This window comes from Mobula hypostoma, chromosome 13 (genome assembly GCF_963921235.1).
Source record: "Mobula hypostoma chromosome 13, sMobHyp1.1, whole genome shotgun sequence".
NCBI lineage: Eukaryota > Metazoa > Chordata > Chondrichthyes > Myliobatiformes > Myliobatidae > Mobula > Mobula hypostoma.
In genome coordinates this window covers 46,751,234-46,773,805 of record NC_086109.1, presented here as the reverse complement: position 1 = coordinate 46,773,805, position 22,572 = coordinate 46,751,234, and the positions used below count along the sequence as shown (strand labels likewise).

At 40.6% G+C, this 22,572-nt stretch overlaps 1 protein-coding gene across 4 annotated transcripts in view; it reads left to right on the top strand.

The window, feature by feature from the left end:
* LOC134355571 (bridge-like lipid transfer protein family member 3A) overlaps positions 1 to 22,572 on the top strand; it is a 161,699-nt gene that overhangs the window by 49,687 nt on the left and 89,440 nt on the right. For 2 of the 4 annotated variants that reach the window (XM_063065628.1, XM_063065626.1), the window contains exons 5-9: positions 11,201 to 11,390; positions 13,750 to 13,887; positions 14,277 to 14,339; positions 17,442 to 17,612; positions 19,438 to 19,615. In XM_063065628.1, the coding sequence (XP_062921698.1) occupies positions 11,201 to 11,390; positions 13,750 to 13,887; positions 14,277 to 14,339; positions 17,442 to 17,612; positions 19,438 to 19,615 (740 nt within the window). The remainder of the gene's footprint in view (positions 1 to 11,200; positions 11,391 to 13,749; positions 13,888 to 14,276; positions 14,340 to 17,441; positions 17,613 to 19,437; positions 19,616 to 22,572) is intronic. The other 2 variants (XM_063065629.1, XM_063065627.1) reach the window with 1 other exon arrangement.

Below are 22,572 nucleotides of genomic sequence, written 5' to 3'. Positions count from 1 at the left end.
GTTGTATCCTTGAGTAAGGCACTTAACCATACAGTGCTCTGCAATGACACTGGTGCCAAGCTGTATTGGCCCTTGCCCTTCCCTTGGACAACATCGGTGTCGTGGAGAGAGACTTACAGCCTGGGCAACTACCCATCTTCCTTACAACCTTGCCCAGGCCTGCACCCTGGAGAGTGAAGACTTTCCAGACGCAGATCCATGGTCTCGCAAGACTAACAGATGACTATTCTAACCTTGCCCTCTTTGATATGTATTTTTATCTCCTGTTTTAATTTGTCAACTCCTGTTTGGGGGTCTGTATATATCACCCATCAAGGTCTTTTTACCCTTGCAGTTCCTTGGCTCTACCAAAAATGATTCAGCACCTTCTGATCCTATGTTACCTCTTTCTAATGATTTGTTTTCATTTTTTACCAATGGAGCCACCTCATCACCTCTGCCTACCTGCCTGTCCTTTTGGTATACTGTTGTATCCTTGGATGTTCAGGAAAGGGGTGTTGGCAACATTTAATTTCAAACTGCAGTGGATTTGATTTGAAATTTTTAAGGCATTCTGATTGATCCTGTTTCAAAGCTGCTGTGTGTTGTTGCATCTCACTGCATCCATACATGTACTTGGTGCTCAGAAGTAACTGCCTGACTTGATAAAAAGAAATACCAAACAGCTTTTTATTTGTGACATTGACACTGGTGTAAATATTACTAAGTTGGCTCAGGTCTTGTACCCCAGTTATTCTGCCAATGTTGCACAAGTAATGCAGTTTATTTATGTAAATTAATGAAGTGATAAATGGTTTATATTACTCCTTATTGTTCCTGCCCCTTAAGGCCAGTGGTCCCTGAAGGTAGCAGCAGAGTTCAGGAGATGAAGCAAATTTTGGGATGTTGACTTCATTAGTTAACACAATATTCCAGCTGTATCCTAACTAAAATTTTATATTTTCCCTAGAATCTTTCATATTCCCTATTTCTTGGCTAATGGGGACAAACATTAAGTATAAAAGTCAGGGTTTCTTGATGCAACTTGTATGAGACTTTAATTAGGACATAGCTGGAATCGGATGGATTTAATTGCATTGGAAAAGGTGTCAGAGATGACTCACCAGGATGTTGATTGACAGGTTGATAGTGTGAAGAATGAAACTTTTCCCCATAACAGAGGTGTTTAAGGCTAAAGGCCTTGGGTTGAAAGTAGGATTCAGAGGCTGATGAGCGATCTGAAGAATTTTTTTTAACCTTGAGGGTGTTTGCGGTCCGGAATGCACTGCCTGAGAAGGTGAAGTCAACACTCCTGCAGAATTTGAGAATTATTTGGATGAGCACTTGAGTTGCCAAAATAGAGTCCATTTCTGCTGTAAACTAGTAGGAGGTGAAAGGTCCTTGATGGTTGATGTACATGTAGTGTTACGTAACCAGCAACAATGAATATCAATTGAGATAGGTTATAATAAAAACAACCAAACATTTATTAAACACGGATAAGTGATAAGGAAAAAACAAACGAAAACTTTAACCGGAAGTTGACTGTTATGCAGCCGTTCAACGAATCGTCACTCAGCACTGGTTCTTAAAGCGTTAAATGCGAAAACAATTCTTAAAGCGATAAAGTCAGATATAGTTCTTAAAATGGTAAATTTGAAAGTCCAACAGATTTATACGTTCAATTGGGAGAGATTTCTCTGGAGAAGGATTTCTTCATAGACGCGACTTTCCTGCTGGTTCTGTCCACAGAATTCACGATGCAGCAAATAAACAGGTTAAAACAACTGACCTTGGTTTCTAGAGAGCAAACCTTTGCATGAACTCTTTGCTGTTTTGGCAAGCGTTATCTTGATGCAGGTCGCTGCTCCTTCAACGAAGACTCAATAAGGTCGATCCTTTGTTAAACTGCCAAACGATGCCAACTCCTCTTGATCCTTCGGTCCTGTACTTCGATAAAATCTTCACTCTCCCTTCTACTGCTGCTGGAATAAGGTACATCAGCACATCTAGCAAAAATTTCCAGTCCAATAATATTGTATCTTGCAATAGAACGCACAACCGTTTCAAAAATGGAACTGCGTCACAAAAACAAACACGCAACAGAAACGGAGACACAGCACGTTCTACCTGGAAATCTACAAACTAAAAACTAACTGTGTCATCTGGGGTCTTCCCTTTATATACCTTGGTGCACATGTCATCACGTGACCTCACCTTGGTGGGAAAATTACATCAGGTGACCTCCAAAAGACAATTACATCATTTTCACAAAAAAAAATCACAAATCTCCTTGAGCATGTAACACCTGCCTCCAAAGAAAAAATTTTGGTCTCTTAAAGAACAAAATTATAACAATTAACCATTTATACAAAAAAAACAAAGGTATAAAATTTACAACATACACAACATATACAGTCTTATCTTTCCGCACTTTACAAATTAATGTACAGTAGGAGTGTTACAAATGTTAAAATATCACTCCATAAAGAAACAAATTTTCATTATACATTTAACATCTAGATAAACAATCAGCAATCACATTATCTTTACCCTAAATATGAGTGATTAAAATATCATACTCCTGTAACATTAGACTGTATTATTAAACTGGAGTCTAATTTCCTTAGCACTTTTCCTTTACAGTCACAGTGGCAGCTTCTCTTTCATAATACCATTTTATCATATTCATATGACACAGCTGTGTTGTCTTTCTCTGATCCGGGGTTTTTACCACGTAATCTATATCATTTATCTTAGATTTAATCTCATAAGGACCATGAAATTTGGCTTGTCATGGGTTCGTTTGCACTGGGAAAAGAACCAACACCTTATCTCCGGGCTTAAATGACCTCATCCTAGCCTCACCAATGTCAGACTCATCACTAAACTTTAGCACACTGTCTAATATTGGTGATTGAGAACCTCCAGTATCTCTAAGTATCCTTATTGGTACTGAATTGGATCCTTCTTTCAAGGATACAAATCCTTCTGTTATAAAAGTTTCATATCCCTTCTTAACTTGGTCAGACTCTGACACATCTTCATTAGTATTTTCTGAACCGTGTGGCTTTACAGGTTTTTCAATATGCTGCACACAAGCATATGGGACGACTTCCTTCTCTTTCCTTTTCAATTGGAAGCAATTAGCTACTACATGTCCAGGTTTCTTACAATAATTACAAATAATACCAAAATGTCTTTCCTTCACATGTCTCTCTTCATCCTTACTTTTCTCACTAACTTCAGATTTAATTTCTGGTTTACCTTGACTCTCTGTGCTATTTTACCTGGAGAAAATTTATTCTTGTGAATTAAAACCTACTCATCAGCTAATTTAGCAGTCTCCTGCAATGTAGCAGTGTCCCGTTCATTTAAGTATGTTCTCACTTCAACAAGAATGCTTCTTTTAAATTCCTCCTGCAAAATCAACTCTTTTAATTTATTATACTCCCCATTCACATTTTTAAAGGAAACCCATCTCTCAAAACACACAGATTTCTCATAGGCAAATTCCACATAAGTTTTTTCCACCGATTTCTTCAAACTTCTGAATCTTTCTCTGTACGCTTCTGGAACCATCTCATATGCCTTTAATATATGCTGCTTAACAATATCATAATTCAGTGCTTGCTCAGCATCTAATGCTATATAAACTTGTTGTGTCTTGCCTTTAATTACACTTTGTAACATCACTGGCCATTGGTCTTTTAGCCACTTTAAACTCAGAGCAATAATTTCGAAATGCTGGAAATATTTGTTCACTTCAGTTTCATTAAATGGAGGAGCCAAAATAACCTCACGACTAGCAATAAACTGTTTCGTAGAACCAGAAGAATGATTCCCAGACTTTAATTTCTGCATCTCTAGCTCAAATTTCCTCTGGTTTTCAGCTTCTCTTTCTGCAAATTCCCTTTTTTTGTATGGGCCTCTCTTTCTTCAAGTTCCCTTATTTTATTAGCCTCTCTTTCGGCCATTTCCGCTTTAAATTTTTCAAACTTTTAACTATTCAGGATGTCACTGCATTTCCAGATTGCTCATTGGAAACTTATCTAACACCTCCTCATCAAATAATTTCAAATTAATATAATGTTCAGCGATTTTTCTTTGTATGAAAGCCTTGGTGGAATTTTTTGTAATTCCTTTAATATCCAACTTCCCAGCAATCTCCAATACCTCAGGTTTTCTCACATTCTCTAAAGACCCTGAGTTAGGCATGTCCAAAAACCCAAAAATATCCATTGTTACCGAATACTACTCACACCAATCAAACCAAAAAAAAATTGGATTTCAACAACAGGAAATCTGCAGATGCTGGAAATTCAAGCAACACACATCAAAGTTGCTGGTGAACACAGCAGGCCAGGCAGCATCTCCAGGAAGAGGTACAGTCGATGTTTCAGGCCGAGACCCTTCGTCAGGACTAACTGAAGGAAGAGTTAGTTAGGAGGTATCCTTTGGAACGCTCTGCTCTCCACTCCCTCCGCACTAATCCTAACCTTATTATTAAACCCGCCGATAAGGGGGGTGCTGTTGTAGTCTGGCGTACTGACCTCTACCTTGCCAAGGCTCAGCGACAACTCGCGGATACCTCCTCTTATTTACCCCTCGATTGTGACCCCACTAAGGAGCACCAGGCCATTGTCTCCCACACCATCACCGACTTTATCCGCTCAGGGGATCTCCCATCCACTGCTACCAACCTTCTAGTTCCCACACCTCGCACTTCCTGTTTCTACCTCCTACCCGAGATCCACAAACCTGCCTGTCTTGGCAGACCTATTGTCTCAGCTTGCTCCTGCCCCACCGAACTCGTTTCTGCAAACCTCGACACGGTTTTATGCCCCCTTGTTCAATCCCTTCCTGCCTATGTTCGTGACACTTCTCACGCTCTTAAACTTTTCGATGATTTTAAGTTCCCTGGCCCCCACCACTTTATTTTCACCATGGATGTCCAGTCCCTATATACTTCCATCCCCCATCAGGAAGGTCTCAAAGCTCTCCGCTTCTTTTTGGATTCCAGACCTAATCAGTTCTCCTCTACCACCACTCTGCTCCGTCTAGCGGAATTAGTCTTTACTCTTAATAATTTCTCCTTTGGTTCCTCCCACTTCCTCCAAACTAAAGGTGTAGCTATGGGCACCCACATGGGTCCTAGCTTTCCCTGCCTTTTTGTTGGATTTGTGGAACCATCTATGTTCCGTGCCTATTCTGGTACCTGTCCCCCATTTTTCCTTCACTACATCGACGACTGCATTGGCGCTGCTTCCTGCACGCATGCTGAGCTCGTTGACTTTATTAACTTTGCCTCCAACTTTCACCCTGCTCTCAAGTTTACCTGGTCCATTTCCGACACCTTCTTCCCCTTTCTAGATCTTTCTGTCTCTGTCTCTGGAGACAGCTTATCCACTGATGTCTACTATAAGCCTACTGACTCTCACAGCTATCTGGACTATTCCTCTTCTCACCCCGTCTCTTGCAAAAACGCCATCCCCTTCTCGCAATTCCTCCGTCTCCGCTGCATCTGCTCTCAGGAGGAGGCTTTTCATTCCAGGACGAGGGAGATGTCCTCCTTTTTTAAAGAAAGGGGCTTCCCTTCCTCCACTATCAACTCTGCTCTCAAACGCATCTCCCCCATTTCACGTACATCTGCTCTCACTCCATCCTCCTGCCACCCCACTAGGAATAGGGTTCCCCTGGTCCTCACCTACCACCCCACCAGCCTCCGGGTCCAACATATTATTCTCCTTAACTTCCGCCACCTCCAACGGGATCCCACCACTAAGCACATCTTTCCCTCCCCCCGCTCTCTGCTTTCTGCAGGGATCGCTCCCTACGCGACTCCCTTGTCCATTCATCCCCCCCATCCCTCCCCACTGATCTCCCTCCTGGCACTTATCCTTGTAAGTGCTACACATGCCCTTACACTTTCTCCCTTACCACCATTCAGGGCCCCAAACAGTCCTTCCAGGTGAGGCAACACTTCACTTGTGAGTCGGCTGGGGTGATATACTGCGTCCGGTGCTCCTGATGTGGCCTTCTATATATTGGCGAGACCCGACGCAGACTGGGAGACCGCTTTGCTGAACACCTACGCTCTGTCCGCCAGAGAAAGCAGGATCTCCCAGTGGCCACACATTTTGATTCCACATCCCATTCCCATTCTGACATGTCTATTCACGGCCTCCTCTACTGTAAAGATGAAGCCACACTCAGGTTGGAGGAACAACACCTTATATTCCGTCTGGGTACCCTCCAACCTGATGGCATGAACATCAACTTCTCTAACTTCGGCTAATGGCCCACCTCCCCCTCGTACCCCATCTGTTATTTATTTTTATACACACATTCTTTCTCTCACTCTCCTTTTACTCCCTCTGACTATACCCCTTGCCCATCCTCTGGGTTCCCCCCCCCCTGTCTTTCTCCCTAGGCCTCCTGTCCCATGATCCTCTTGTATCCCCTTTGCCAATCACCTGTCCAGCTCTTGGCTCCATCCCTCCCCCTCCTGTCTTCTCCCATCATTTTGGATCTCCCCCTCCCCCTCCCACTTTCTAATCTCTTACTAACTCTTCCTTCAGTTAGTCCTGACGTAGGGTCTCGGCCTGAAACGTCGACTGTATCTCTTCCTAGAGATGCTACCTGGCCTGCTGCGTTCACCAGAAACTTTGATGTGTGTTGCTTAAAAAATCGGATATTTCCCTTCTCCAAATCAAAATGGCAATTACCAGCACTTAAACTCAAAATCGGAACATCTCCCGCGAACCCCCACAGATTATGTTACGTAACCGGCAACAATGAATATCAATCGAGACAGGTTATAATAAAAACAACCAAACATTTATTAAACACGGTTAAACGATAAGGAAAAAACAAATGAAAACTTTAACCGGAAGTTAACCGTTATGCAGCCGTTCAACAGATCATCATTCAGCACTGGTTCTTAAAACATTAAATGCTAAAACAATTCTTAAAGCGATAAAGTCAGGTATAGTTCTTAAAATGGTAAATTTGAAAGTCCAACAGATTTGTACGTTCAATTGGGAGAGACTTCTCTGGAGAAGGATTTCTTCACAGACACGACTTTCCTGCTGGTTCTGTCCACAGAATTCACGATGCAGCAAATAAACAGGTTAAAACAACTGACCTTGGTTTCTAGAGAGCAAACCTTTGCATGAACTCTGCTGTTTTGGCAAGAGTTATCTTGATGCAGGTCGCTACTCCTTCAACGAAGACTCAATAAGGTCGATCCTTTGTTAAACTGCTGAACGATGCCAACTCCTCTTGATCCTTTGGTCCTGTACTTCGATAAAGTCTTCACTCTCCCTTCCACTGTTGCTGGAATAAGGTACATCAGCACATCCAGCAAAAATTTCCAGTCCAATAATATTGTATCTTGCAATAGAATGCACAACCGTTTCAAAAATGGAACTGCGTCACAAAAACAAACACGCAACAGAAACGGAGACACAGCACGTTCTACCTGGAAATCTACAAACCAAAAACTAACTGCATCATCTGGGGTCTTCCCTTTATGTACCCATGGTGCATATGTCATCACATGACCTCACATTGGTGGGAAAATTACATCAGGTGACCTCCAAAAGACCACTACATCATTCTCACAAAAAAAAATCACAGATCTCCTTGAGTATGTAACAGTAGTGGACCAATGATCCTCTTTCTGTGCTATAGGCATATATTGCCTGTATATATTGAAGTGTGGAGTAGCTAAGATTGTTTTCCATTTCTGAAGAATTACAAGTATTAGCATGTTCAATGTGATTGATTGATTAATGTTAATATCATTATTCTTTGACTGTGTTCTTCCATGATAGAAAATAGAGTTCTAAATCTGACACTGGATTTTACTGAGATGGTCTATTTTTTTAAATATCCATGCTATTTCCTATTTAATGACCTAATAGCTGTAGCATCCAATTTTCATGAGATAATCATTTGAAGTAATTACCGAGCTAACCTAAGGCTTCGATGTTACAGTAAGATACTGCAACCTGCAATTACTCTAATGATACCTCATCTTGATTTAGTTCATAATTTGTGAATCAGAAGTCACATAAATTAAAGAAGAAATCACATAATCAAAGGAAAAATAACTTTCATTCAAATGGCAAGATGATTATATGGCTTGGAATTAAACAGTTTCAGAATTTGTATGAATATTTATAAATGTTTAAGTGTATTGATGAACTCCATCAAAAGCAAGAATAACATGGGCCTAAACAACTAAATTATCCAAAGTTTTATCTTTACCATTTGAGTGGTAACTAACTGTTGTTGCAAATGTTCTTGAAACTATCCATTTGCTTGTGTCACTTGTCATAAGTTAGTTAATGAGGGAAAAAATAAATATGATTGAAGTAGTCCCAGTCAATGGAAGAATTTTTTCTCTATATTATTTGTGAATTGTCACTAAGCAAGTATGTAATGATGTGTAAGAAATGTATTTGCTATATATTTCTCAGATGAAGGTGTGTATGTGAGAGAGTGACATGGATGCTTAATTGTAATTAAGGGCAAGAGAAAAAGGGAAATGTAATATTGGATTTGCCACTTACTTGGTCATGAAATCGAACACGTTTCGAAGTGGCCCGCTGCTCTGTGCGTGTGCACACGTTGAGAGGGAAGTCTGTCAGCAACAGCTCAGCCCACTCATTGTTTTTTAACTGGCTGTTCAAGTATCTCCTGCTCCCACATTTTGAAACATGGACTCGTTTTGTCTCATCCAGCTTAACAAATACAGTACCTAAAAGTATTGGATTTACTTCTGAGTTGTTCAGGTTTACGTGCAGATGCCAAACTTTAGGAGGGAGGCCAAGGCAGGGATATTATTTCAACATATCTTGCAGTGCAACATGTGTGCGCCTGCTCATTTAAATAACATTTTGAAAGTGCATTTGTTTGGAATAAGAAATTGGTACTGATCATAGTTACTTTTTATATAGTGAAAACCTATTTTGTACACATTTTAAAGTAGCTGAAGGAATGAAGCCCAATGTAAACTTGAGGAGCACTTGCCTTTCAGTTAGGCATGATGCAGCCCTGAGCTCATACTGGTTTCAGCAAATTCTGTTAAGTCAGCTATTTCTTTTTGTAATTAGGGGCGCACCACTTCTCTTTATCCCATGTATCATTTTCTGTCACTATCAACCTTTGTTTCGTATTTCCTGAAGCACTGTAAAGAAAATAAAAAGCAAATTAGGATAACTACAAATGTGCACAGGAAATTTTGACAGGTAAAATGAGGTAAAAATGCTAAGGTATTCGATAAATATTTGAAATGAAAGAGAAAGAGGAGTCTTGGTCCTCATGAAGAAGAATGAAGTTCTGAGTGAGTACCTTCCATTGTCTTCATGGAAGTTGAGTGCAGGGAGGAAGCATGTTGGAAGAGGAGAAAAGATGTGCTGATATTGGAATCTAAGCATAAATAGGATCCATCATTGGGTTTATTGTCTTTAAAAATAAATGCATTGCTATACCTGGGTAAATTGATTTAAAAGCTGATTAAGAACAACAAGGGAGGAAATGGCATAGCTCTGATACCAGAGAACAAGGACACTGTTGATGAATACCATTGTTTGAGAGATTTCAGTGGGCAAATTATTGGAAAAATTCTGAGGGTGTGAAAGAACTTGGGCCACAAGGATTACAGCAGTTCAAGGTGCTTCCACCTGTTGTGAGGCAATTAATGGTGGGTAAGAGATTTTGAATTTCTTTTGTAGAATTTACAATGACTTGATGGAGATTTGATGGAAATTTATCTATTTCCCCACACAGTGCTATGAAATTCGTAAGTTCCACTTTAAACTGAACTCAGTGAACATGACGTGTTTTTCTTGTAGTCAAGTTCCAATGTATTATTTGATTAGAAATAAATTGCCTCTAACTTCCACCCTGCCCTTAAATTCACATGGTCCTGACTCTGACAACTTCCTCCGTCTCTCTGTCTCCATCTGTCAACTGACATCTTTTATAAACCTAATGATTCCTGTGGTTATCTGGACGATACCTCTTCCCACCCTATCTGCTGTAAAAAATACTATTCCCTTTACTCAGCTTCTTCATTTCATCTGCATCTATTCCCAGGATGCGACTTTCCGTTCTAGGGCATTAGATAGTGTTCCCCTTGTCCTTACCTGCCACCCCATCAGCCCTCCGTATCTAGCACATTATCCTCCACAACTTCCGCCATTTCCAACGGGATCGTACCACGAAGCATACCTTTATTTTTTCCCCCGTCCTGCTTTCCACAGGAATCACTCCCTCCATGATTCCCTTGTCCATTCTTCTCTTCCGACACTTGTCCCTGCAAGCAACCTAAGTGCTATGCCTGCCGTGCACTTCACCTGTCGCCTGCCATACACTTCCCCTCTCGCCTCCCGTACACCTCCCCTTTCGCCTGCTTTAGGGCCTCAGGCAGTCCTTCCAGGTGAAGCAACACTTGACCAGCAAATCTTCTGGGACCATCTATTGTGGCTGTTGCTCCTAATGTGGCCACCTCTACACTGGTGAGGCCTGTCGTAAATTGGAAGACTGCTTCATCAACCACTTCTGCTCCATCTGCTACAAGTGGGACTTCGCGGAGGCCAAACATTTTAATTCCGATTCCCACTCCTGTTTCAGTGTGTCACTCCATAGACGCCTCTTGTGCCATGATGAGGCCACCCTCAGGGTGGAGGAGCAGCACCTTATATTCCATCTGGGTAGCCTCCAACCTGGTAGCATGAAGATCAATTTCTCCTTTGGGTAAACAAATACAGCCCCCCCACTCCCCACTCTTGAGCTTTTACCCCTTCTTATTTGCCTATTATTTGCCCCGGGTCCCCTCCTTCTGTTTCTCCCTGGTCTACTTGCTTCTCCTATCAGATTCCTTCTTCTCCAGTCCTTGACCTTTTCCACCCATCTAGCTTCACCTGCCACCTTCCACCTCTCCCTCTCCCACTTTTTATTCTAGCATCTTCCCCCTTCCTTCTCAGTCCTTCAGTCGGGTCTCAGCCCGAGCCATTGACTTTATTTATTTCTATAGATGCTGCCTGACCTGCTGAGTTCCTCCAGCATTTTGTATGTGTTACTGTGTTTCCAGCATCTACAGAGTTTCTCATGCTTATAATTAAATTTTATCAATTAGAATTCATTGTTTTTTTTAAATAGAGGCATTCAATTTCATGGTAGCAAAATATTGTTTTGTTTGTTTCTACAGTGAATATGGCTTTGCTGAAAAGGTTGTAGAGGGAATGTCCATTGTAGTAAATTCTATTGTTGTTAAAGTTGAAGCAAAAGCATTCAGCACTTCGTTTGAGCTATGGCAGCTGCAAGGTTATAGTGTAAATCCCAAGTGGCAACAGAGTGACTTACGATTCACAAGGATTACAGATCCAGAACGAGGGGAGGTAAGGATTCAATATTTTTTCCAGCTGCTAACTTCACACTCATGGGTAGTTGAAATGGTTTGAACTGGCCCATGATGCTGAATGAGCTGATCATGATAAATTAAATCCTATATCTTCCACTGAGGCAGTTCAATGATTATGCTCACAGATCTAGTTGTAGAAATGCTGTACTGCTTTTCAAATTGAGATGGTAGAATGCACACCATTTTTTACTGGAGTGAATGTTTTTACTTTGTCCATGTGATAATTTTATGGTATAGGTGACCTTATCTATATGCAAGGTCATGGTCTGATGGATGAAACTGACTCTGGACTTAAAACCTTATTACCCTGGCTAATAAATATCCTTTCTCATAGCACTGGGAACAAGTTTGGGTAGGAGTGGGTACTTGTTTTTCATGATGACCAGTTTCTAATCAGTTGATATTCAATTAACCCTGTCAAACCCTTCAACTAACATTCTAGTCTCTCACCTCTTTCCTCCAATGCTGTGAGGTAAACAACTGTATATCTACCTCACCCCTGTTGTCACCACCTTTCTTCCCTCTTCTCCACTGCTGGGTAGAAGTGCCATTGAGAGAGTTGGTGGCAAGAAGTCCCTCAATGATACAGTGTGAGAGTGTTTGAACTTCTGTAGTTAGTGATTTCACATTGCCTTTTATGATAGGAGAGAATAGAAGCAAATGCGACCAATCTGTTGTGCTTGTATATTGAACAATTTAGATTTTTTTAATGCTTTTTTAAAATTAAAGTATTCTCAGGGTAATAGTCTTTCATTGTACCTGTTCAGGAGACTTGTTAACAAAAGCCCTATGTATCTCGTACCCAAGTGAGTGTTTTAGTTGAGAGACCTAACTTGATCATTAATCAACTGGTCAAAATCTGGTCATGGTATCCACTCCATCGTATCAAGTGTAAACTCCATTTGCCCCTGGTGTGAGAACTATTTTATGGGTCAAAGGATCATTGTACTCATAGTTCAGTCAGCTCAGTTCATCACAGGAAACTTACCAGCAAGCTGCTCGGTGTTTGGTCACATGATTGACATGCTGTGCTTATTCAGTCATAGGAGCAGAAATGAGGAAAGAAAACAGAGCAGCATTTAGCTGTTGTGCCCAATTGTAACATTGGGAAAATGTTGTGAATTCGGTGTGCACATCTGCTTTGCACCAGCATTCCTGGCAATTTAACCATGTTGCTTACAGATAACAGCTTTGGGTTAATGAGGTTTTCTAGTCTGCTTCAGAGTGAATTCTTAGAAGGAATAGTTCATGTGTAACTTTGTTAAAAAGATAAAATCAATTCCTCTAATTTCATTAAGACTTCACACAGAAGATAATAGCTGAGACAAGTTGGTGACAATTATGAATGTAAGGGCAGATTGTTTAGACATCTACTGGGTCGCATTTCTTGAATGGCCCTGTTTATGTTCCACCTTTTTCTGGTGTTGTTCATATGAAGCCACATTTTTGGTAATAACCCCATTTCACTTCTGCATTCTAAAAAAGGCAATCTGAAAAAATTCTTTATGTCTGCAGCATGTTAGCAGGGAAAGTTTCTGAATTACACTACAATGTAAATAGTGAGATTTTTCAACAAAACTCTGAATCAGTGTATATTCAGCATCAAAGTTGGTTTCCCAAGTTTGAGATACAATAATCGTGTTGTTAATATAATTGTTAATATTCAAAGTGTCTTTTTAGAGCAATATTGAGTTATAAGCTATTGTTTGCTTTCTGTTTCAATAACTCTTCTTAAACAGTTTATTTGGGATAACTTTATTTAAATGTTGTACATGAATTGCTTTGCTTATGGCTAGAAAAAGCTCAGCTGTTTTGTGAAGTAAGGGCATGGATCTAGGAATACCAGAACGGTCGCAGGAGCCCCTTCTAAATACCACTAAGATTATCTCCTATGTACTCGATACACCTCCCAAAACAATTGAGTTGAATGTTTTGATAGCTGCAAGCAATGATGAGTTTTGAAATTAGACTGTACAGCTGTGTACACAAGGACTATTCTCTATTGAAACTGCAACTTCAAAGGAGCTGCACCATGCAGGCATTTGTGAACTGATCATGTTGTCTATCCACCAAAGGCATCTTTAATTGTCAATGAATATTCATTAAAAATAGAATTTTATATCTGTTCGCGATCCTGTTTTTTGGGGGAGAGGGGAGACTTTTCAAAGCTTTTTACTGCAACTCGAAGCTTTTGAAAAGATTTGGGCCCAGTCCTATGAGTATGCCAGTCTGTGGATAGCAAATCAGTGGAGGACAAGGGTTGTGTGTAATTTTAGTGACTCAATTACTTTTTAGAATTAGAATATTCTAATTTGAATTTTACCATGTTTACACAGGTTTTGACTTTTAAGGAAATAAATTGGCAAACACTTCGTATTGAAGCTGATGCCATCCCAGGTGATCAGAGCATTATCAGCACACCACTGAGACTCATCACCAATCAATCAAAAATCAGACTTGTACTTAAGAGAAGGGTATGTACTTACCAGTTTTCACTGTCGTCTCCTTCATTCATTTAGTCACCAGTTAATGATGAAGGTATTGCATTGAATTGTCTGGTGATAAACAGACCAAAACAAAGTGCCTTAGCACTGCTTTCTTAAATTTTCCCAAAGCCAGTGCTTGCCAAGCAGCAGGTATATTACGTCAAGTTCCTTTTGGCAAAGCAATCAATTGAGCATAGTGCTTCATGGTATCAGTGTTGGTCTGGATTGCGTTAACATGAGAATACCTTGTACTGTTTCATTATGTTAACGGATGCCAATTAAACATTAAAACATTCCCAAATAGCACAACAAAAATGCACAAGTACCTAACTCTTGAAGGAGATGTTGTTCAGTGATGCTTCCACTCATTTTTGTAGTTTCTCAGGTTATTGAAGGAGGTCAGTGAAGGAACCGAAGACTTGACCATAGATGGAGTGGAGGTTGGTTGATAATGAGGTGATGCACTTATGCACTTTGTGCAGGCCTGAAGGGTGATGTGATGCTCCTATGCACTTTGTGCAGGCTTGAAAGATGATAGCAATTGTTGTGTATTTAATATTTCAGTGATATTTGTATAATGTTGTAAATATATTGTTTAAGCATTCTTGTTCATTTGAATAATTTATTATGTATTGTATGTAAAGGTATGTGAATGGCATACATTATCATGCCATCAAGTCATATGTGTGCGCCTCCCAAAAGTGAAAATGAAATTAAGGCACCTCCTGGTCTCCCATCTTTTTGTTGCAGTTAGTTTTATCTTTTGGAGTTGGAAGGCATTACAATGATTTGTGCATAATCCTGTGTCTCTTAGTTCCCACTGTCAGCTCTTGGGTCCTTGGAGACTCCATCTTTCTTTGACCCCACCTTCCCTGAAAACCACAACCGTCCCCTGTCCTGAGACACTACCAATCCCCTTTCCTCTCTCTGATCCTAGCTCTCATCTACACTGGATTTTCACTATTCCTTCTTACCTTCTCCTCCCTGAGGCAGAAACGTTCTCTGCTAAGTAAGGGGCTCACCTTTGTACCCCTATGCCCACAGCTCACTGCATTCCGTGCCCACCATGATGCTGAGCTCTCCTGCTGCCTCCATTTCCATGCTTATTACTTTGGTAAGGACTCTCTAGCCTGCACCGATGATCCCTTTTCCCATCTTCAACCCTCCTCCTCTTCCAGGACAAACTGCTCTGGTCTTCTGTCTGCTATGGATCTTTTCATTGCTAACTGCCAATAAGACATCAACCGTCTTCAATGTACCACTCCTCTCTCCGATTCTAACCTCACTCCCTCCAAAAGCACTGCTCTCCACTCTCTCTGCACTAATCCTAACCTCACCATCAAACCCGCAGATAAGGGGGGGGATTCTGTAGTAGTCTGGCGGACTGACCTCTATCTTTCTGAGGCCAGGCGACAACTGTTAGACACCTCCTCTTTGCCCTCAAACAGGATCCCACTAAGGAGCACCAAGGCTTTGTCACCTGCACCATCACTAACTTTATTATCTCTGGGGATCCCCCATCCACTGCCACCAAACTCATATCTGCATACCTCAACTCTGTTTTATCCACCCTGGTCCAGTCCCTTCCTACCTACATCTGTGACATTTCACACAGTATTGATCTTTTCAATGATTTCAAGTTCGCTGCCCCAATCATCTCATTTTCATGCAACACACATAAAAGTTGCTGGTGAACACAGCAGGCCAGGCAGCATCTCTAGGAAGAGGTGCAGTCGACCTTTCAGGCCGAGACCCTTCGTCAGGACTCATTTTCATTATGGTTGTCCAGTCCCTATACACCTCCATCCTCTATCAGGAAGGCCTTACAGCTCTCCACTTTTTTTCTTGACAAAAGACCCAACCAGTTCCCCTCCACCTCCACTCTCCTCCATTTGGATGAACAGGTCATCACTCTCAATAATTTCTCCTTTGGTTCCTCACACTCCTTTCAAACCAAAGGTGTAACCATGGCCTCTCGCATGGGTGTCAGCTGTGCCTGCCTTTTTGTTGGCTATGTGGAATAGCCTTTGTTCCAAGCCTACACCAACGTTACTCCCCAACTTTTCCAGTGCTACATTGATGACTGCATTGGTGCTGATTCCTGCACCCGTGCTGAGCTCATCGACCTCATCAACTTTGTCTCCAACTTCCACCCTGCCCTCAAATTTACCTGGTCCATTTCCAAAACCTCTCTCTCCTTTCTCGACCTCTCTGTCCCTATCTCTGGAAACAGACAGTTTATCTACTGACAGCTTTTACAAAGCCACTGATTCTCACAGCTATCTGGACTATTCCTCTTCCCACCCTGTCACTTGTAAAAATGCTATCCTCTTCTCTCAGTTCCTCTGGCTGTACTGCGTCTGCTCTCAGGATGAGACTTTTCATTCCAGAACTAATGAGATGTCCTCCTCTTTCAAAGAAAGTGGCTTTCCTTTCTCCACCATCTCCACCTACAAGATGCATTGCAACAACAGACCAAAGTTCCGAAGGCAGCAGCTTCCAGATCCAGGACCACTACCATCTTGAAGGATGAGAAGAGCAGATACCTGGGAACACCCACCACTTGGAAATCCCCCTCCAAGTCACTCACTGTCCTGACTTGGAAACATATCACCATTCCCTCATTGTCACTGGGTCAAATCATGGAATTCCCTCCCCAACAGCACTGTGGGTGTGCCTACACCTCAGGGACTGCATCCATTCAAGAAGGCAGCTTATCACCACCTACTCAAGGGTAATGAGGGATGGGCAATAAATACTGGCTTAGCTGGTAATGCCACATCCCAGAAATGAATAGATTTAAAAAAAAAATACTGCTCTCTTCTGCATCTCTTCCACTTTGTGCACATCTCCTTCACTCATCCTCCTACCACTCCACCAGAGATAGGGTTCCTCTTGTCCTCACCTAACACCCCAGTAGGCTCCATGTCCAGCACATAATTCTCCATACCTTTCGCCATCTCCAACGGGGTTCCATCACCATGCCTCCAACCTGATGATATGAACATCAATTTCTCGAACTTCTGGTAATGCCCCCCACCTCCTCTCCTTCACTATTCCCCATTCCCATTTCCCTCTCTCATCTTGTCTCCTTTCCTGTCCACCACCTCCCTCTGGTGCTCCTCCCCCTTCCCCTTCTTCCATGGTCTTCTACCCTCTCCTGTCAGCTTCCCCCTTCTCCAGCCCTTCATCTCTTTCGCCCATCAGCTTCCAAGATCATTCCTTCACCACTCCCTCTCTCCTGATTTCACCTATCGCCTGCCACCTTGTACTACTTCCTCTCCTTCCCACAGCATTCTCTGTTGCTTGGATTTCCAGCATCTGCAGATTTTCTCATCTCAATGATTAGTACAGGTTTTGATGTGGTTGCTATCAGTTAACTACAAAAGGAAATAGTTCCTTAATGGAGGAAGGGAGTCAGAATGCCAATGGTAAACGTCTGGGCCTTGACCACTTTGATTAGTAGCATACAGAAGAAGAGTTTTACAAAGATTACTCCTAAAACAGCTGGAGGAAAATAATTACATCTGCTTTCTTACCAGGTGAAGGATTGCAATGTGGTGGGTTCAAAGCTCATGTTCCTGTTGGATGATTTACTTTGGGTTCTCACTGACTCACAACTAAAAGCAATGATTGAATATGCACAGTCTCTCAGTGAGGCCATGGAGAATTCTGCCAAGCAGCGGAAGAGAATGGCTCCAGACGCGGCAGGGGTTAGTGCAAGTAAATTTGAGTGGTAATAAAAATTGAGAAATGTATTAATTTGCAGGTTTTCTACGTTTCATTTAACTGTTAGATTTTTTTCAGTATAATTCATTCCATGTTATTTTAAATTTAGAAGACTTTATGGCAATGATGAAGTATTTATTTACTAAATAACAGTGATATTTTTATGTATCCACCTGAAATGGAAAGGTAATTTTTTGCTGGAAAGCGACAGGCAATAAAACCAACCATCAGCCTTGCACTATTTTGCAACTTCCCAGATTGTAAGTGAAGGAACCATGTAGTTCTGCATCACTTTAACTGAGGGTGAGTTTTGCAAGGACTGCATGGGAATGTCTTTCTTTCTTTCTTTCTTTTTCAATCGTTTTATTAGTTTCATAAAATATAAACATAACATAGCAATAATACAAATAGTTGGAGATACATTGTTATACTTAAAATGGGTAATTATAAAACCAAATAGTATAAATTGACAAAATTCCCAATCGTGTAGGATAACAATGAATAATACAGGACAAAAAAAAATGGAGAAAAATTATGAAAAAGAAAAAAAAAGAAAAAAGACAAACCCCACCCCAGAAAAAAACTAAACAGAATTAGTCAACTAAACTAAAAAGACTTGGGCAATTCTAACAACGTAAAAACATCTTTTAAAACAACATATTGTATGTCCAGTTACATTCAATAAAAATCTCAGCTGTATTAAGTAATGACCATGCAATTTGAAGATCTCCAGCTAAAACCACAAATAGGAGACCAAACTTGTAAATTTTTTTCAATGGCAAAGATAATAGGGAGGACTACTTTAAATAGTGACTAGAATTGTTGAATATACTTTTTCAATCAAGTACAGAAACATAACTGATGAATGTACTTCGATGGGGAACAAGATGTTGAGTTCACTCTTATTGTGATGCTGATGGCTTCGAAAAGTAAAATTGCAATGATTTTGATTTCTATGCTTTATTGCTCATCTGTTCTCATCTATAATTGTAGTGGTATTTGTGAATGTTTGCCACAAATTATAATCAACTTATTTTTTTCCAGAACATACAACTAATAAATCTAAAAATATTTAAATTTTTGGATGGGTGGAAGCACATTTGTGAACCCATATTGTTTTTTTAATGACCTGAGAGGGAGAAAAACAGTACAGTTTCACTTACAATGTTGTATCATTAATTTTTACATCCTGTCTCTGAAACAATGATGACAGAATTCCAGTCATGGTTTCAAGTCAATAAAGTGCTTGGTTAAATGATCTTTTACAGTATAAAATGTAGGTACTCTCCTTATTAATATATGTTGTATTAAGTAAAGAGACCATTCCCTGAGTGGTACCATGAATTGGATTTTGCCAATTTTAGTACATACGTGATCACAAATCACTGCCTCCTCCATTTCAATAAGCGCCTCTAGCTCTCAATTCTGTTGCTTGAAATTCTGGGAATGTCTTCCAATGTGAAAATTTGAGAGTTCTTGTGAAGGGTCTTAGTTCCAATCATTGACTGTTCGTTTCCCTCCAGTTTGTCCAGTATTTTGTGTGTGTTGCCCCATCAATCGTTTGCTAAGTTATGCCTGCATTGAATGCATCCAGCAACATTCACTCCCCTACACTGGGCAACACCGAGTCTTTGGCAACTTATGTGAGATCTATTATTTATTTTTTACAAACTTTATACAGTACTTTCAGGGTTGATGGTTTTTCTATCAGTTAAGTAGTTGCATGGCTGTATTTGTATTTTATTAACAGGTTGTTGCAGGTGAGCAATAGCCTGCACCAGTTAAAGTTGTGGATGTCATCTTTTACAGACCAGTGGCCTAGCAACTAGTACTCATCAGCAAAGAACACCTCCAGCACATACAAGTAACAGCTCAAACAGCATTAGCCAGTACTTTGAATTGTATGATGTGAAAGAATCATCCTATCACAGTCAGATCTCACGGCTGGATTTACATATTTGTGATGATGGTCTCTCAGTGGAAGAAGGTACTACTTATGCTTGATATATGACAATATCCAATTTACGTAGACCAGTGGTTATTCAGTAGCACAGCTTCTTGAGAGAAGAGGTTTCCCATGAAGAAGGCACATAAATTTGTGGTGCTTAATATTGTTAAATGTAAAGAAATGTGACATCAAAGTAATTGTATGTGACTATTTTTAATTCTGTTTTCGGGATAGTTTGATGTCCTTTATAGCTATTCTTTAAAAACCTCAAAAACAATCTTGGCCTTCACCTGGAATATTTGATTATAGATTTAAGATCTACATCAGAGCAATCAGCACAGAATGTAAAGATTCCCCAGTACAAGAAATTCTCTTTTGTGACTGTAACATGAAACAATGGCCTTATGTGCTTTTGGGTGTGCCAGAAAGATCACATGTCGTTATCTTTGAGAAAAGCAAATAAATCAGATAGAAATGAAGCATGCTAGAAATACAGCATCCATGAAAACAGAGTTGACATTACATTTAGACTGCCAACACCACCATTAACTGTAATGTAAGGATGTAAATGTTTCTCACTTTGATCCTCCCAACATGATGAGTAGTTTCAACATTTCCTGTGTTTATTTCAAATTTCTACCATCCTACATAATTGCCTCTGCTAAATTGCTCAAAACTTCAGAGATGTTAATCCCTTAACTAATATGCAAAAAAAAAGATAGGTCTGGTCTGATGACTGAGATTCTAAATTGGAGAAAGGCCAATTTTGATGGTATCAGAAAGGATCTGACAAATGTGGATTGGAACAGCCTGCTTTCTGACAAAAGTGTACTTGGTAAGTGGGAGTCCTTCAAAAGTGAGATCTTGAGAGAACAAATCTTGTATGTGCCTGTCAGAGTAAAAGGTAAAGGTAACAGATGTGTAGGGGACCGTGGTTGTCAAGAGATATTGAGGCACTGGTTAAGAGTGAGGGGGAAAGAAAGTGCATAGCTGGTATGGGCGGGTAAGAACACATGCGAAGGTCCTTATGGAGTACAAGAAATGCAAGAAAACACTTAAGAAATCAGGAGGGCTCCAAGAAGGCATGAGATTACCCCAGCAGACAAAGTGCAGGAGAATTCCTGGGGATTCTACAGATATGTTAAGAGCAAACGGATTGCAAGAGACAAAATTAATACTCTCGATCAGAATGGTAATCCATGTGTGGAACCAAAAAAGATCGGAGAGATCTTAAATAAATATTTTGATTCTGTACTTAGGAGATGGACATAGAACCTGTAGAAGTGAGGCAAAGTGGCATCAGTTTCATGGACCCGATTCAGATTAGAGGAGGAGGTGTTTGCTGTGCTGAGGCAAATTAGGTTGGATAAATCCCTTGGGGCTGACAAACCCTTGGACCTTGTGGGAGGCAAGTGCAGAAATTGCCAGGGTCCTAGCACAGATATTTAAGTTATCCTTAGTGATAGTTGAGGTACCAGAGGTTTGGAGGATAGCCAGTGTTGTTCTGCTGTTTAAGAAAGGCTCTTAAAAATAAAGCAGGAAATTATAGAAAGGTGAGCCTGACATCAGTCGTGGGAAAGTTATTGGGAGGTATTTTGAGTGAACAGATACATGAGGAAGTTACCAGGAAAGTGGATGAAGGCAAAACAGTGGATGTAGTCTTCATGGACTTCAACAAGGCATTTGACAAGGTCCCGCATTGGAGGTTGGTCAAGAGGGTTCAGTCGCTTAGCATTCAAGATGAGGTAGTAAATTGCATTAGACATTGGCTTTGTGGTAGAAGCCAGAGAGTGGTAGTAGATGGTTTCCTCTCTAAATGGAGGCCTGTAACTGGTGGAGTGTAGCAGGGATCGGTGCTGGGTCAGTTGTTGTTCGTCATCAACATTAACATTCTGGATAATATTGTGGTTAACTGGATCAGCAAATTTGTGGACGACTCCAAGAATAGAGGTGTAGTGGACAGCGAGGAAGGCTATCTCTGCCTTGCAGCGTGATCTGGAACAGCTGAAAAATGGCAGACGGAATTTAATGCAGACAAATGTGAAGTTTTGCACTTTGGTAGGACCATCCAGGGTGGGTCTAACACAGTGAACAGTAGGACACGAAGTATGGTAGAACAAAGGGATTTGGGAATACAAGTCCATAATTCGTTGAAAGTGGCTTCATAGGGAGATAGTGTCTTAAAGAGAGCTTTTGAACATTGGCCTTCATAAATCAAAGTATTGACTACAGGAGATGGAATGTTTCTGAAGTTGTATAAGACATTGGTGAGGCCGAATTTGGAGTATTGTGTAGTTTCAGTCACCTACCTCCAGGAAAGCTGTAAATAAGGTTGAAAGAGTACAGAGAAAAATTAACAAGTATGCTGCTCGGTCAGGAGGATCTTAGTTTATAAGGAAAGATTGAATAGGTTACAAGTTTATTCCTTGGAAGATTGTGAGAAGATTTGATAGAGGTATACAAAATGAGGAGTACAGATAGGGTAGATGCAAGCAAGCTTTTTCCACTGAGGTTAGTTTGGACTATAACCAGAGGTCATGGGTTAAGGAGAAGGATGAAAAGTTTAAGGGGAACATCAGGGTAAACTTCTTTACTCAGAGGGTCATGAGAGTGTGAAACAAGCTGCCAGCATAAGTGGTCCATGCAGGCTTGATGTCAATGTTTAAGCAAAGTTTGGATAGGTAAGTTGATGGTAGGGCTATGGTCCTGATGCAGGCCAATGGGAGTAAGCAGTTTAAATGGTTCAGCATGGATTAGATGGGCTGAAGGGCCTGTTTCTGTTCTGTACTTTCTATATCTATATAACGAACCTCTGTAAAGCAGATTATCTCATATTTGTTGAATTGCGTTGTGTAAATTATTCTAGTTTATCTCAATAACTTGAAGTGTTTCAGCAATTATGTGCTTCCAGTTGTCTTGAAATTGAGAAAGACATTACATGAATCCAAGTTTTGATTCTACTTGTAATTTTCCTTACAAGAACTATAATTTGGGGA